At 44.5% G+C, this 15,279-nt stretch overlaps 3 protein-coding genes across 4 annotated transcripts; 2 read left to right on the forward strand and 1 right to left on the reverse strand.

Annotated features, from left to right (window-relative positions):
• The first annotated feature begins 111 nt into the window (after positions 1–111).
• apex1 (APEX nuclease (multifunctional DNA repair enzyme) 1) lies at positions 112–3,124 on the forward strand. 2 transcript variants are annotated; one of them, XM_062382368.1, is made up of 5 exons: positions 112–220; positions 1,345–1,482; positions 1,620–1,783; positions 1,893–2,085; positions 2,217–3,124. In XM_062382368.1, the coding sequence occupies exons 2-5, from the start codon at positions 1,416–1,418 to the stop codon at positions 2,729–2,731; spliced, it is 939 nt and encodes a 312-aa protein (XP_062238352.1). In that variant the 5' UTR covers positions 112–220; positions 1,345–1,415; the 3' UTR covers positions 2,732–3,124. The 2 variants fall into 2 exon arrangements, with proteins under 2 accessions (XP_062238352.1, XP_062238351.1); XM_062382367.1 differs by having other exon boundaries at positions 147–214.
• Positions 3,114–9,211, reverse strand: LOC133948551 (zinc finger protein 420-like). Its single transcript, XM_062382366.1, has 9 exons — positions 8,928–9,211; positions 7,585–7,787; positions 7,382–7,474; positions 7,090–7,185; positions 6,793–6,903; positions 6,557–6,680; positions 5,335–6,463; positions 5,092–5,144; positions 3,114–4,653 (listed from the first exon to the last, which is right to left on the reverse strand). The coding sequence occupies exons 1-9, from the start codon at positions 8,959–8,961 to the stop codon at positions 3,410–3,412; spliced, it is 3,087 nt and encodes a 1,028-aa protein (XP_062238350.1). The 5' UTR covers positions 8,962–9,211; the 3' UTR covers positions 3,114–3,409.
• Positions 9,212–9,826: 615 nt separating this feature from the next.
• Positions 9,827–14,609, forward strand: selenoo2 (selenoprotein O2). The gene is made up of 9 exons (XM_062382369.1): positions 9,827–10,270; positions 10,781–10,984; positions 11,087–11,264; positions 11,341–11,471; positions 11,725–12,002; positions 12,113–12,275; positions 12,608–12,793; positions 13,456–13,612; positions 13,890–14,609. Exons 1-9 carry the CDS (start codon positions 9,837–9,839, stop codon positions 14,064–14,066), a joined length of 1,908 nt encoding a protein of 635 aa, XP_062238353.1. The 5' UTR covers positions 9,827–9,836; the 3' UTR covers positions 14,067–14,609.
• The last annotated feature ends 670 nt before the right edge of the window (positions 14,610–15,279 follow it).

Here is a 15,279-nt window from a genome sequence, read left to right on the forward strand (position 1 = left end):
ATATTTTTGCAACTTTTATTGCGGGTTTTGAAGTTGTAAATAAAAAAGGTGGCGTTTTGGTTTCGTGATTTCTATCAGGCAAATGTCCGGGCAGCCACTTACTACAGCAGGCACGTGGTGAGAAGCCTCTGCTGCTTTGTGTGTGAGCGAGCAAGTGTTTGGGGGAGTGACTGATTGGCTGCGCTTGTCCGCTCTTCGCATCCTGTTGCCAAAAGTACAAGTAAGATTATTTGCATCTTATTTTTTCAGAATCATAAAACCTGCTGAAGTGTACTGAGCCGTGTTTGCATTGACCGACCAATCGGATGTGTGCATTGAATGCAGCGGGTCTGCTCAAGCTCCATTGATTCTCTGTGCAGGCCGTGTGCTGCTGCTGCTGCTGCTGCTGCTCTGGGCTCTTTGTCACAGAGCAGCAGCAGCTAGCATTAGCTTAGCTCTCCATTCAACTTGCTCTGTACAACACAGAGAAGAATGAGCTCAGATGTAGCCTCTGTGGCCGGTGTGCTGCTGCTCTGCACACCCACCCGATCACAGATACAGCCTATGTGGTGCATTGAAGCTCCTGCACAGAGAGGACCTCCATCAGACGTCGAGGTTCAGACCTCCCAGAGGCCGATACTGGTGCTCTGCTCACATCCCAGTTCTCACTCGCCTGTAGATATTTAAATAGATCTGTATGGACATAAATGCACAAACAAAGATGGAAACAATTCAAAAGATTCCAGTAAAATAAAAAAAGCCCTCAAAGTTAGAAACAGATCTATCAGCTGCTATTGGCTCATTTCAGATAATACTTATGTTGACTGATCAGTAATAATATATTGAAGTACACATGTATATTCATTTAAACATATTCAAAGTTCTTTTATAACTAAGTTTAAGGAATCAGTAAAAATGTATAATAACTATGGTAAGTGAAGTATCAGTAGTCAGCCTATACTATAAAACGTATACTCTCACACTGCACATAATTGTCGTGTTTTTACACTGTATATATTAGTCTTTATTCCATTCATATTTTTTGTATTTCATAATCTTTCGTCAATCCCTCCCTCCCCATCAATGTTATGTAAAGTGTTTATAAACAAAGTTTCCAGAGTCCACAGTGATTTCCTGAAAATGCTTGTTTTGACTGACCAACAGCCCAAAACTCTAAGAAAATCTATTGACAATTATACACATGAGCTGAAATTAGGTTTTCAGCAAATGTTTCCGTTGTCAAACATCTAACGGTTACATTTTCTATCAAGTGTTCTACTTACTGAGTCTTGCCGTTTATGGCATTTAGGACTGAACACTTTTAGATGAGTATATCACTTAACTCCATCTTCTGTCTTTTTCCAGCGGCGTGTGTGCTGTTGTGTGTGCGTGTTGTGTGTCTGCGAGGTGTGTTTGCCACCAGAGCGAGTTCAAGCATGAAAAGAGGCAAGAAGGCAGAGGAGGAGGCGGCTACAGCAGAAGGGGAGACTGAAACCAGCTCCAGTACGTCAGCGCACACTAACATGCTTCCAAAAACATATCGTTCATTACATTTGTTACATGTTCCAAGCTACTGTACATCTCTGACCCCTGACCTTGGCACAATTCCATTATGACCTGTCCTTTCTTCCACCTCACAGCCCCTCCGAAGAAAGCCAAGAAGGCTAAGGAGCCGGAGGCACCGATACTGTACGATGATCCTCCCGACAAAATGACCAGCAAGGACGGACGGGAGGCCAACATGAAGATCACCTCCTGGAATGTGGACGGACTGAGGGCCTGGGTGAAAAAGAAGGGCCTGGATGTGAGTGACCATTGACCCTGAGAAACAGGAGCTAGTTTCCAGGCTGTAAAAGAGCAAAGTGTTTAAGTGTGTGTGTTTAATGTTTAACATCTGTGTTCTTCTTTCCCAGTGGGTGCGTGAGGAGGCTCCAGATGTTTTGTGCCTGCAAGAGACCAAGTGTGCGGAGAAAGACCTCCCAGCCGACATCACCTCGATGCCTGAGTACCCGCACAAGTACTGGGCTACCTCAGATGAGAAAGGGGGTTACAGCGGGGTGGGCATGCTCTGCAAGACTGAACCCATCAAAGTGACCTACGGCATCGGTGAGTCGTGGTTTTAGATATTGGTTTAACTGCACAGAATTTATCCCGTGCAGCCATCAATTACTAAATTGAATAATTTTGGTAAAGTATCTGCCATTAGTAGTTGAGTGAACCTCCCCTCTCCTCCCCAGGCAAAGAGGAGCACGACAAGGAGGGCCGCGTCATCACTGCCGAGTTCCCCAACTTCTACCTGGTGACCGTCTACGTGCCAAACTCTGGCCGAGGCCTCGTGCGCCTCGATTACCGCAAAACCTGGGACGTGGACTTCCTGTCGTATCTGAGCGAGCTCGACATGCAAAAGTCGGTGGTGCTGTGCGGCGACCTTAACGTGGCACACCAGGAGATCGACCTGAAGAACCCCAAGGGCAACAAGAAGAGCGCGGGCTTCACCCCCGAAGAGCGCGAGGGCTTCGGCCAGCTGCTGGAGGCCGGCTTCATCGACAGCTTCCGCGAGCTCTACCCCGAGCAGACCAACGCCTACAGCTTCTGGACCTACATGATGAACTCCCGCTCCAAGAACGTGGGCTGGAGGCTCGACTACTTTATGTTGTCGTCGTCCTTGCTGCCCGGCCTGTGCGACAGCAAGATCCGCAACCAGGCGATGGGAAGCGACCATTGCCCCATCACTCTGCACATCGCCGTGTAGGTCACTGTGTGGGCAGCGGGGGAGGGGCACTTCTCTACCTCTCCTGCACACTTCTGTTCTGACCTGGCACAAACATCCCATAAGTGGAGTGCAGCCCGATCTCATTCATTCAGTAATGTCAGAACTGCAGGCATTTTGTCATTTACTCTTTTTCCCATGAAAGTTTTATCTAATCTTGTAAAACCGTCTCAGTGGGGCCTCTGTGTGTACTACTGCTGATCTGAGACAAGCCCGTGTTTCTTCACTCTTGCTGTTTGAAAAACAACTACTGCCATCAAGAGAAAATGTATTTTGTTGTAGCGCAAAAAGATTTAAAGCTTATTTTCCAACCTGTTTTGAATTTTCTGTTGTAAAACTAGACCCACTTCTCAATAAAGAAGAATTTATGTAGAACCTTCTACTGTTTTTTTATTTGAAGATTTTGAGTCAATTAACACTGATGGTACACAACACATATGACAAACATTCCTCTGCTCAGTCTGCTTTAATGGCAACACAACCATTAACTAAAAGGAGACATTTAACTTGTGAACATGTTATTAGCAATTATTACTAGAAGCAGTTCAGTTGCAATAATACATCTATTTTCACTTTTGTCCCAGACGCAATATACATTATAAATCATAGATAATTCATTTCCGAATCAGTCTCCACACCAATAAATTAGGTCTTTCCCAGTTATGTTAACTTCATAATGTGTGTTCGTTGATGCATTTTGAGATTATACGACTGCCTGAAACTCTTCCCACATTCTCCACACAGGAATGGTTTTTCCCCCGAATGTATTCTCTGGTGTCTTTTCAGGCGGTTGGCACTCAGGAAGCTCTTGTCACACTCGGTGCACGAGTAGGGCCGCACGCCGGTGTGGTAGCGCAGGTGAATGGTCAGGTAGCAAGACTGGGTGAAACTTTTGCCGCAGTGTGTGCACTGGAAGGGCTTGTGGCCCGTGTGGAAGCGCTCGTGCTTCAGGAGTTCGGCGTGGGAGAAGAAGCCCTTCCCGCAGTCCGAGCAGAGGTACGGCCTCTCGCCCGAATGAGTCAGCTCGTGTCGGATCAGCGTGGCCTTGTAAACGAAACTCTTGTCGCACTGGGAGCAGCTGAAAACGTTCTCCCTGGTGTGGCAGCGCTCGTGCTTCTTCATGCTGCGCTCCCTCTTGAAGCTCTTGCCGCAAAAGGAGCACATGAAGGGCATCTCCTCAGAGTGGATCTTCATGTGGTTCCGGAGACCCCCCTTGTAGAGGAACCCCTTGCCGCACTGTGTGCATGTGTGCGGCCGCTCATTCTGATGGATGCGCTGGTGGGCGCTCAGAGCTGCTCGGTAGGCAAAGCTCTTCCCGCAGTTGCACTTGTGCACTTTTTCTTCCTGGTGGGTCTGGACGTGCCTGTTGAGGTGGCTGGCACAGCTGAAGCCCAGGTCACACTGAGGGCATTTGTGAGGACGCTCCCCCTTGTCAGCCTCTTCACCATGGGTCTTCACGTGCCTCACCAGTGCCGACTTCCAGGCAAATGCCCGGCCACACTCGGAACACAGGTAGGCCCCGTTCTCCATGTGGGTGCTCTTGTGCTCCCTCTGAGCCACCAGGGACTTGAAGAACTCCCCGCAGATCAGGCACTCGTACTTGCGTCCGGACTTGTGCGTCTGCTTGTGCCGGTCCAGCGACTGTTTGAAGGAGAAACGCAGTCCGCACTGAGAACACAGGAAGGGCTGCTCGCCCGTGTGGATCCGCTGATGTGCCTTCAGTAAAGACTGGAACTTGAAGCTCTTCTCACAGTCTGAACAACTAAAAGCTTCTTGTTCATCAGCGAGGTGGTGAAGGGACGACTTGTCCTCCTCAGGCTCAGCAGAGTGAAAGGAGTCAATGTGCTGTTGGACCTGGACTTCATCTGAGTGATGGAAGGAGCACTTCGGACAGGAGAAAACAGCTGAGGAGAAGTTATGGGACAAATTTTAATTTGTGCTAAAATAGGTAAAATGTTGTATTTTTTTTCATATATATATACAATTATCAAATTATATGGATATTTTGCACAAAATATTGCAGACTTGAAATTATCAAAGCATTTAGGGATACACAGGGTCATCTTGACAATGGACACAGGTTATTTCAGAATACAGGAAGACGACTAAACAGTTACTTTCATAAAGAAAGTGTCACTTCTTCAAAGTTACTATGAACTATTTTGAACACATAATCAGTCACAAGTTACTGAGGACATTTTACTGTGTTCATCTAATAAAGAAACTTTTTAAAATAACTTTTTTCAGCCAATTATTTGAAATATCTTTTTATCCAGTCTCGCTGATTACATACCTGTGTTGAAAATATCAACAACTACAAATGTCAACAAATGAACACTCACTTTCATTGCTGTCCTTTGACGAGACCATGGGTGACCCATACGAGTGCTCTGAGCTGTAAAGACAAATAAACATGAGGTGCTTTAATCAACAGCCAACAATAACCAATATATTCAAACATAACTCAAACACACAGTTTCTGTAATACACTGATGATTGAAAACTGTGCAAGAACCACAAACACAGAGGAGGGAGAAACGTTGTGAGACAAAACAAAGATGGTAAATAAGAGCAGAGGTGTTTACCAGCTGAAAGGCAGAGGCTTCAGGTCCGGAGGGTCGACTCTGGTATTCTTTTTTCTCTTCGTGCTCAGGCGCTTCTGCAAATTGATCACCTGAATCTTCATGGTGGGTTTGCGTTTGCGCCCACTTGTGCGGACATTCACTGCGGGCATGGCCTGGTGATTATCGAGGTCAGGGAACGGGCCTCCAGACTCATGGATGATGCCCTTGCTGCTCTGAACTTCTGCATTCTCTGGATCCTGCTCACCTTTCTCCTCTGCTTCCACCTGGCAGTCAGACTCAGGCAGTGGACCTGGATCCTCACAGACTATTTCATCACTTATAACCAGTTCTTCTCCATCCTTCGGGATCCCAGTGGTCGGGTCATCGGTGTGAGTTCTTACGTGCCTTGCGAGAGCCAGCTCCCAGCTGAATTTCCTGTTACACTGCTGGCATGCGTAAACACCATCTTCCATATGTGTTTGCTTGTGCTCCGTGCGGGCTGACAACGAGTGGAAGGTCTCGCCGCAGACCGCACAGTCGTACTTGCGTCCAGTGTTGTGCGTGTATCTGTGCCTGTCAAGGGACTGTCTGAAAGAGAAGCAGCGACCACACTCGCTGCAGCGGTGCGGGCGTTCACCAGTGTGGATGACCCTGTGGGCGATCAGTGAAGAGGCAAACTTAAATTTCTTCTCACAGTCTGGGCAGTCGTGAGGACCCAGAGGAACTGTGTGTTGGGGGGAAGCTGGGTCGTCCCTGTGAACCTCGGTTTGGAGGACGTTTGTCAAACCACTTTCAACTTTTGCTTGTGTCGCTCCTCCCCCCGCTTCATTCACTTCCTCTTCCCTGGTCGTCCTTTCAGGAGGCACTACCAAAGAATCTCCAGCCACTGTGCAACTGTCTGTCGTTTCATAGCAGTGTTCCTCGATTACCAGCTCAATGTCGGTGCTTGGGCCCAATTCAACCTCTGCATAATCTGTCACTGTGATTATTTCAACTTCTACATTATTCACAAATGAGACAGTTTGTGTTTCATCACTGAGCCCTGGCGGTGGAGATGATTGGTTGGGTTGCTCTGTGGTTTTTGCCACTCGGCTAGGAGGAACCGCAGAGAGGGAGGAGAGGATGCACTCGCCCATACTAGAAGGTGGAACTGCACAAAAAAGGACATGAACTTAAACGTTTTTGTCATAGAGTCAGCCATTACAGTGAAATACATAGGAAGTGGTGACAGGAAGAGACTTACCATGTTGCTCTAAATGCCCCATGTGTTTGTGGTGCTGGAGTAGGTGTTTCAGGTCTGTAGACTTAGACACTGAATGGACACAATCCTCCAACACTGAGCATTCAGCTCCGAGCCATGACATAGTCTGAGGGAAACAGATGGGGACAGCAGTATTACCCCCAGTGATGTTAAGCTGTTAATTCTTTGCCACAGTGTTATATCCTTGTTAGCACTCTACCAAAAATGACCCCTCTTACCTGTTTGAGGTTAGGAACAGGCAAGAGTTGAGTCAGTCGACAGATGAACTCGGAGAACAGGGTTTCCAGATCAGTGTCATACTGTGATCCGAACTCTGCAGGGAAGACCTCCTACAAAGAATAAAAGACATTGACTTTAAATATTACATTTCGTTACATTGTTCAATGCATTATAATGTCTGAAAGATTTGCAACTGACAGCATCAAACCTATAAAATGTAATGATGACTTCATAAGCTACAGAGGAAACTGCTGGATCTGGCTCCACAGAAGTGTAAGTCAAACACCAAGTCATACCAAGAAAAAGTCTTGTCTCTCTTCAGGACCTTTGATCAGAGTCTGGATCAGCTCAAGAAAGTTCACTGCGACTTCCTCCTCTTCCATTTCCTTCATCTGCATATGGAAATAAACATCATTACATGTTTATTACAGGATAACTGCTCTGATTTTGATGAATGTTACCTGCCAAAAAAAGCATTCATTTAAATCAACAAATAATAAAATAAGAAGCTGAAATTCAGGTTCATAAAAAATATTTTTTTGTGTGAAATGAAATAAAGAAACCAAGAGCTGAACAAATTGTATCTACCTGTGTGAAATTTTGTGATTTAATCTTGTCCAAGTGTGATAAGATGAAGTCAGTTTCCACAAGCTCTTCACCTCTGCACAGCTCAAGGATATACTATATAGGAGAGAAAAAATAAGACATCACAAAAATCCAACATTTACATATCTTAAAGAATTAAAAATACCATTATTTATGAATTGGTTAGTTTCTCCACCTGTACTCACCCTGGCTCTTAATCCCAGGTTCAGCTGTGTCCTGTGCTTGTACATCAGCAGCTCTGGGACCAGGTCGGTTGCCAAAGAGACAAACTCTGCCACGTTCCAGTAGTTCATGACATCTTGTTTCTTCAGCACCTGCCACATCGCGGCTGTCATGAGCTGCAGAGGCGGCACCAAGAGGCGCAGTGAGGCCAGAGGTAAAGGCTCATCTGAAAAACAAGATGCAGACAGTTTGCCCTGTTAAAGGGGTTGTTCACCCAAAAATGTAAATGCTCTCATTGCATGTATCTCAGTATATATATATATATATGTATATATGTGGGTGGTTATATAATTATTTTTGAAGATATATATAGAGGGGTGTATGTATATTATATTCTTCCATGTATTACATTTTGATATTATGGTAAAAAATAATAAACACAATCTTAAAAATAAATAAAGCAGTGTTGCAGCCACTCAAAATGGCTTCAATACTACTGCCATATTCTCGCTGATGTGTAAATGACCTTGTTTCAAGTGGAATTTGAATGTCAGGCCTCACTTGGATGACACCAGAGGAGCAGTAATCAGGAAGGCTACCTTTTTTTTTTTTACATTTGAGAAGTGTTCCCCAGTTACTTCAATTGTATTGGATGTGGCTGCAACACTGTAGCCTTGAAAATCCAAAAGTGGACTCAAACACTTCGGCATAGTGCTGAGTAGATAATGAGTACATTTTCATTTTTGGAAGAACTTTCCCTTTAAAGTTCTTACATTGTCTCACTCTGACAATAAAGAGAATGTTTACATATCAAGTTCATGACAGTACTTGAAACTGTGATGATGGGAGGACATCTTGGGGCTGTTACTTACACCTCCACGCTCTTTTGTTAAAGAAGATAATCTGTGATAATTAAGTCACAATTGAGATGGTTGTTTTATGCCAACTGTCCAGATAATAATGATGAGCAAATATGACCCATCTCTGATGCTTCAATGAGATAACAGTTATTTTGTGTTTAACGTGCTGTAACAACAAGGCGCTCTGAACGCAACCTTAATGGACTTTAACACTCGAGTGCGTGTTCAAGAACCGCGATGTTCTCAAACGTTAGCCAACTTCTGCCATGTTAGTACAGTCTGCACACACAGCACATATATTCAGGTCCCAGCGTGCACACAGTAATGGTTTTGTGTGGTAGAATACGTGTCAGAACAGTAAAGGCAATCAGCTAGCTACCTGGGCTAATGTAGCTGGGATAGACGAATGGGGAAAAGTCAGTTGGTGAACTCTTATCAAACAGTCATATAGGACAAATATAATAAATGTAGTGTTTAACTCGTTGTGGATTCGTCTCTAAACCAACCTGTGGAACTGGCTGTGAAAACACTTAAATCCATCTTCTCATAGCGGCGTAGAAAAGTTTGACTAGCTGCGGTTAGCTGCTGTTAGCCACAGCGGGCTAACTCCCCAGCCAATGCCGTTAGCAGCCAGGGGATAAAACAGGGACGTGACAGAGGAGCCAGCTCATCTGCAGCTGCAACACTTCAACTTTTAAACCAGGAGACGTGATACACACGAATTATGAGCCGAGCTAATTATTTACACTGAGATACTGAACTGTTGTCGAAAGCTGTTCCTTCTTCGTATGTGTTAAACGTTGGGATATATATTTTCCTTTTTGTGCTGCCCCCTGCTGGTGATAATTTATACTGCTCCAAAATAATGTCGAGTGAAGTAGTTTAACTTTAGCTTGTATAGATGATCATAACAGTAATACACCTGGATACATCTTTAAATTACACGTACCTAAAGTAAGGACATCACACAGATGTCTTTCCAACACTTGGAAAAGCTAAGGAGGGAAATAAGAAAATAACCGTAAAGAAAAGTCATAAAAATAGAAAAATAAGATGTCTAAAATCCCTGAAAAAGAAACCAACATTTTTGTTTTTAATATCAATGCTATTAACTTTTGTAACTTTAACTTTTTATAAGTTGATTTCATACTTTAATTAGACAACTATTGTATATTGTTTTATTGATGCCCTGATATTTTGCTATTATTTTATTTGTTTCAACTTTTGGATCATTATTACTAATGCTTTTAAAAGTATTTTTCCACCTCGACTATTCAAAGTACTGTGTGTTGCTGTGAGTTCTTTAATTATGGTGTAATACTGCCTGTGAGCCTATTCTGCTTCGTTCAGGCTTATTTATCCAGGCTGATACATTCCTTGATCCACTCAGTATATGGCTGTGGTGGTGACGGCTCATGGAGTCCTCTCAGACCGGCTCCACACCTCTGGAGCTCTTATCCTTCCACAACACGGCACTGAGGAAGCTGCCGGTGGATGACACAGATGAACCCGGGTCCCGAACAGTCCCGGGGGCGTGTTTCTCCCGGATCGGGACCCTCCAGCCGCTGCTCAGTCCCCACCTCGCGGCGCTGTCCCGGTCAGCGCTGGCTCTGCTCGGTCTCAGGGATCGGGACGTGCTGGAGGACCCCCGGGCTCCGGAGTATCTGAGCGGCTCCAGGCTGCTGCCCGGCTCCCAGCCCGCTGCACACTGCTACTGCGGACACCAGTTCGGCCTGTTCGCGGGTCAGCTGGGGGATGGGGCGGCCATGTACCTGGGGGAGGTGGACTCAGGCCCCCAGGGGCGATGGGAGATTCAGGTTAAAGGTGCAGGAGTCACACCTTACTCCAGGTAATTGTGGGTTCTTATTTTGTGGATTTCATTCATGCAATTACCATCTTATTTGGAACTGACTTTATATTATACTTCACCTCAGGAACAGGACATATAGATCTTATTGAAATATGATGTTTGATCGATGTTTACATTGCAACAAAGTGGCAATAAGAGAATTCAAGTGACAAAGCACATTTTCCATAAGCCTCACTCAGCACAGGCATGTGGACTCATTAACCATGGAGAGCTGCTTAAGAGCTTAACTGTGGCTCACACACTCTCTCATTGCTGCAGTCAAATCAGTGCACCTTCACTTCCCTGACTCATTGTTCTGTTAAACACAAATAGTTAACTGTATATAATTTAACTGTGCAATATTGATTCTGTCGGTGCAATACAACACTTTGTGTACTGTACATATTCGGACGCTGCACATATTTCAACCTGCCTCAGTCAAGCCTCACTCAATTTAAACAGAGCTGAGACTCTCTAAAATGTGTGACAGCCACATTCACTCTCCCACAGAGACGGTGACGGCAGGAAGGTGCTTCGCTCCAGCATCAGAGAGTTCCTCTGCAGCGAGGCCATGGCCGCCCTGGGGATACCCAGCACCCGTGCGGCCTCACTCGTCACCTCTGACCTCCGTGTCATGAGAGATCCCCTCAGCAGTGGCCAGCGGATTCCTGAGGGATGCTCGGTGGTCCTGCGCCTCGCCCCGTCCTTCATCAGGTGCGGTTCATCAAGAGCCGTCAGTCCTTTATCCATACAAACACCTTCTGTCAAAGAGGGATCTGGACAAAATATGGAATCTCTCTTTAATTTGTTTTAAAGGTTCGGATCCTTTGAGATCTTTCTGGGCCGTGATGAATTCTCCGGCCTGCAGGGTCCCAGCGCCGGGCGGCAGGACATCCGTGCTCAGCTCTTGGATTACGTCATCGACAGCTTCTTTCCTTCCGTTCAGCAGGATCACAGCAACCGGAGAGATAGAAATATGGCCTTTTTCAGAGAGGTGAGAAACCTGCATACACCTGCAGCAGCTCTTACTTTAGCTGTCGGTGTTTATCATCCTATGTCTCTATCCCCAGGTGATGACGCGAACTGCTGAGCTAGTGGCCAAGTGGCAGTGTGTAGGTTTTTGCCACGGCGTCCTGAACACAGACAACATGAGCATCTTGGGTCTAACTCTGGATTACGGCCCCTTCGGTTTCATGGACCGGTAAACTGCTGAAAGTTGAAATCAGAAACATGTGCACTCTCTTTTCATTTAGATTTCTTGCAATCTGAAATATTGTTCCTCTGCTCAACAAAGGTTGAACTTAAAATATATATACATATAATTTCCATCTATGCCTCAGTAAGATTACAATGTGTTTTGAAGTAAAGTAAGTAGATAGAAGATGTAAGAACAATGTCATTCCATGCAGTGCATCATATTCGTCTATGTATAAAAACTCTTCCTCCTGTGTCAGGTATGATCCAGATTTTATCTCCAACGCCTCGGACAAAAGAGGCCGTTACTCATACCAAGCCCAGCCGTCTGTGTGCCGCTGGAACCTGGCTCGCCTGGCCGAAGCGTTGGGCTCCGAGCTGGATGCCGCCGAGGCAGGAGCTATCCTGGACGACTTTATGCTCACGTACGAAGGCTTCTACCTGAGTATCATGAGGAAGAAGCTGGGCCTGGTGAGCCGAGAGGAGGCAGAGGATGGCCAGCTAATATCGGACCTGCTGCGCGTCATGCACAACACTGGTACAGAGACCCGGAAGACAAATGTCATGGAACTTTAAAACAGTGTAGCCATCGTGCAGCCTTCTCTATGTCCTCTGCTTCCCTCAGTGTCATTGTGCTTCTATTTCCAGGTGCAGATTTCACCAACACCTTCCGCCTGCTGAGCCGTGTCCCCTGGCCTGAGGAGGGCGACTGTGAGAGGGAAGCAGTGGGGCCTGTAGTGGACCTCATCCTGCAGCAGTGTTCCTCCATTGAGGAACTTAAGGTGGCTAATAAGCCAACAATGGAGGACCGGTGAGGGGGTATATGGAGGTTGCATATACATTTGTCTGATAAAAAATCTGCTGTAATAAGAACCTAATGCCTCTGTCTGCCTCACCATATACTCCTGAATGTACATCTAATCCTGTGTGAGCAGAGTCCCAGTTTCAGATGATCAAATTTTTTTTGTCATCTAATTTGTTTTTCTTTCAAATGCTAGCATTTTGGGGAAAGGTCTTACCGAGACAATATGTGAGTTAAATGTGTTGTTTAGTTGCAACTGGTAGTATTTACGTAGGAGACAGTAGCAGGCTTATGTGGAACGAGTGTAGGAAACGTTTCATCAGCATATTCTCTGTTTCTAGTGAACTGGCAATGATTTTGTCCATGGCACACACCAACCCGGGCATGTTCAGCATGGCGGCAGGCGGCCCAGGTGTGGCCCAGCAGCTGGAGCGGATAGGTCGGCTTAAGGAGCTGCTTGAGACGGATCAAGATGAGCTTAAGGAAAAGCAGCGTGATGACTGGACTCACTGGGTCAGAAGATACAGGTGAGACAAGAGTTTAAAAAGTGAACAAAAAGACACACAATGGGCACCTCACTAAAAACGTTCTTTAATGTGAGTGATATCATTTCGGAGGGAGCATTCACTTTGAGTTGGATTAAAGCTAAATCTTACATTTACTAAATAATTCCAATAGGCAGCCAATGGAAATACCGATACAAGGGAGTAAAGGATTTCTGATAATGATCAATAGTGGCTGATAATATCAATTAAAAAAAAAATTTGGCCTTAGAAGTTGTTATCAATCCCTCTTGACAAAGAAATGCAATTGAGCCTTGCTATTTCCCGGTTCTACCCATAAACACACATAAATAACTATAGATATAAAGAAAACACAATCAAATATATTGAAGTTGATTTAAGAAAATAAAACACAGTATAAAAAGTGGGAACAAGCTTGACAACTGGCTAAAGAACTTAGTGGAAAGTTTAGCAGAGAAAAACATCTAGTGAAGGATTTGTTCAGTAGCAAATGAGTGAAAATGTGAGTGGAAATTAGATGTTCATGTGACTGTTGTGTTTATAGCTTATTGCCCCAATGCATGATATTTAAATAGTTATTGCTTTTATATGTACATATCATCTTTGTCCGTCTAAATGAGCTGCGACAATTTGCAATGGTAAATCCTCTTGTGCTGAATCAACAGAAGGCGTTTATCCAGGGAGTGTGATGACTCGAGTAACTTGGCCCCAATCAAAAAGCAGAGGCTCAGTGTGATGAACAGCAACAACCCCCGGGTCATGCTACGCAACTACATCGCCCAGAATGCAATTCAAGCTGCCGAAAAAGGAGACTTCTCTGAGGTTGGGAGATTTCGATTGATTCTTTTCTAGAAACCTCCATTCTAGGTTCTTTATAGTAGCCTTCATCCCACTGTGTGTTTGATAGTTTAAGTGTATAACAGTTTGGTCAGTAGAAATCTTTGTCTTGGTGTGGACTTTATCTTGTCTTGCTCCTTGTGATAGTGTTAAGGGACTTTGTTGCTGCTGTCCCTTCATATTTCTAAAATATTGAAATGATTTTATACATGTTCTCAATCATATTTTTGCTTCAAGGACCAATAGTACCTCTGTTCTGCAGCTCAACAGGGTCCTGAAAGCTCTAGAGGACCCATACTCCGACACATCTGGACTGGAGCCTCCGAATGGATCTACTGCACGTGGAGAAAAGGAGCAGAGGGAGATGGATTTGACTGTTGGCTATGACAGGAAACCTCCTACATGGGCACAAAGGATTTGTATCACCTGATCCTCATAGAGCCTCTGAGGGAAGTAGGGAGGTCTGGTTCCACTGGTTGACAACATAGGCCACAGGTTTCAGATCCAACCAGATGTGGATTAACGGTAGTGATACCCTTGCAGCCGGTGTCTGTCTCCATTTCCACCTCAAGTCTCTCCTGCCTCCTGAAGAGAGGAGGTTGTGTAACCCAGTGTGTTCCTGTGTTCATCAGTGTGGCCATAAATCTCGGTGTGCTCTTATATGTTTTTACTGCCGTGTGTAAAAGTAAGAATGAGTAACACAAAGGCATCACGACCAAAGTCAATAAATCATTTAACTTGAAATAATTCTGTTGATTTCCTAAACCTGATTTGATTCAAGTATTCAGAGTATTAATGAACTGCAATGTAAGAGTAACGTAAAAATCCGTGACTCTGCTGATGAAGTATGACGACTCAGATGACCAGTCACACAGTGAACTGTCTGGGTCTGAATCACCAGGAACACACTGACATCAATCATTTACAGGTTTATTATGGCCTTTGTTTTCACTGTGAAATGAAAATACATATGTTAATTGACTGTGTTGGTGTGTGTGTCTTTTTTGCCCCTTTTTGTATTTTTTTATAAATCTATAGCTATTAGATATAAGCTCAATATCGTTCAGGCCCTACCAAACTTGGAACAAGTCTTTTTTACGTGATGATTTTTTCATTTGTTTAAACTTTTTCTATTACAAAATAAAGATAGATGTATTAAAGTAGCAAGGTTCCCGGTCGCAAACTCACATAATAGTGAAAACACATTAGAACTACAAAAGATGGGAACAACACACACACACGGACGCCATTCAATTTGTAGTTCTCTGTATGGTTCTTCCGCGTTGAGATTAGGGTCGTGAAAATAGGGTTTAAAAAACATATTAGCGGTTTGTTTTATAAACATGAATGAAAATATTGAAACTGAAACACACATATCTCGACATAAATATCATCAAAACCCATTTTATTATGAACATTGCTAAAATATAGCGTAAGTACATACAAAGGTATGCTGGTATTTATTAACTCTTGGAGAAAGAAATGACTGACCAGAGGACTAATTTTGTTGTGCCTGTTTGGGGTCGCTGAGACTAACATGTCTTGTCATTCTCTTGCTGTATAAACCACAGGCACAGACTGCACGCAGATCAAAAATCTCTCTCCACATCCATCCAGTGGAGTTTATATAATCCACCCTCATGGAGTTAAGA

Source organism: Platichthys flesus, chromosome 23, assembly GCF_949316205.1.
Source record: "Platichthys flesus chromosome 23, fPlaFle2.1, whole genome shotgun sequence".
NCBI classification, from domain to species: Eukaryota; Metazoa; Chordata; class Actinopteri; order Pleuronectiformes; family Pleuronectidae; genus Platichthys; species Platichthys flesus.

Coding starts and splice junctions, on each gene's coding strand:
- apex1 (XM_062382368.1), top strand. CDS start 1,416: ATGAAAAGAGGCAAGAAGGCAGAGGAGGAGGCGGCTACAGCAGAAGGG. Junction 1,784..1,892: donor TGAAAAAGAAGGGCCTGGAT/GTGAGTGACCAT, acceptor CTTCTTTCCCAG/TGGGTGCGTGAGGAGGCTCC. Junction 2,086..2,216: donor CAAAGTGACCTACGGCATCG/GTGAGTCGTGGT, acceptor TCTCCTCCCCAG/GCAAAGAGGAGCACGACAAG.
- LOC133948551 (XM_062382366.1), bottom strand. CDS start 8,961: ATGGATTTAAGTGTTTTCACAGCCAGTTCCACAG. Junction 7,186..7,381: donor AATCACAAAATTTCACACAG/GTAGATACAATT, acceptor TTCCATATGCAG/ATGAAGGAAATGGAAGAGGA. Junction 6,904..7,089: donor AGAGACAAGACTTTTTCTTG/GTATGACTTGGT, acceptor TATTCTTTGTAG/GAGGTCTTCCCTGCAGAGTT.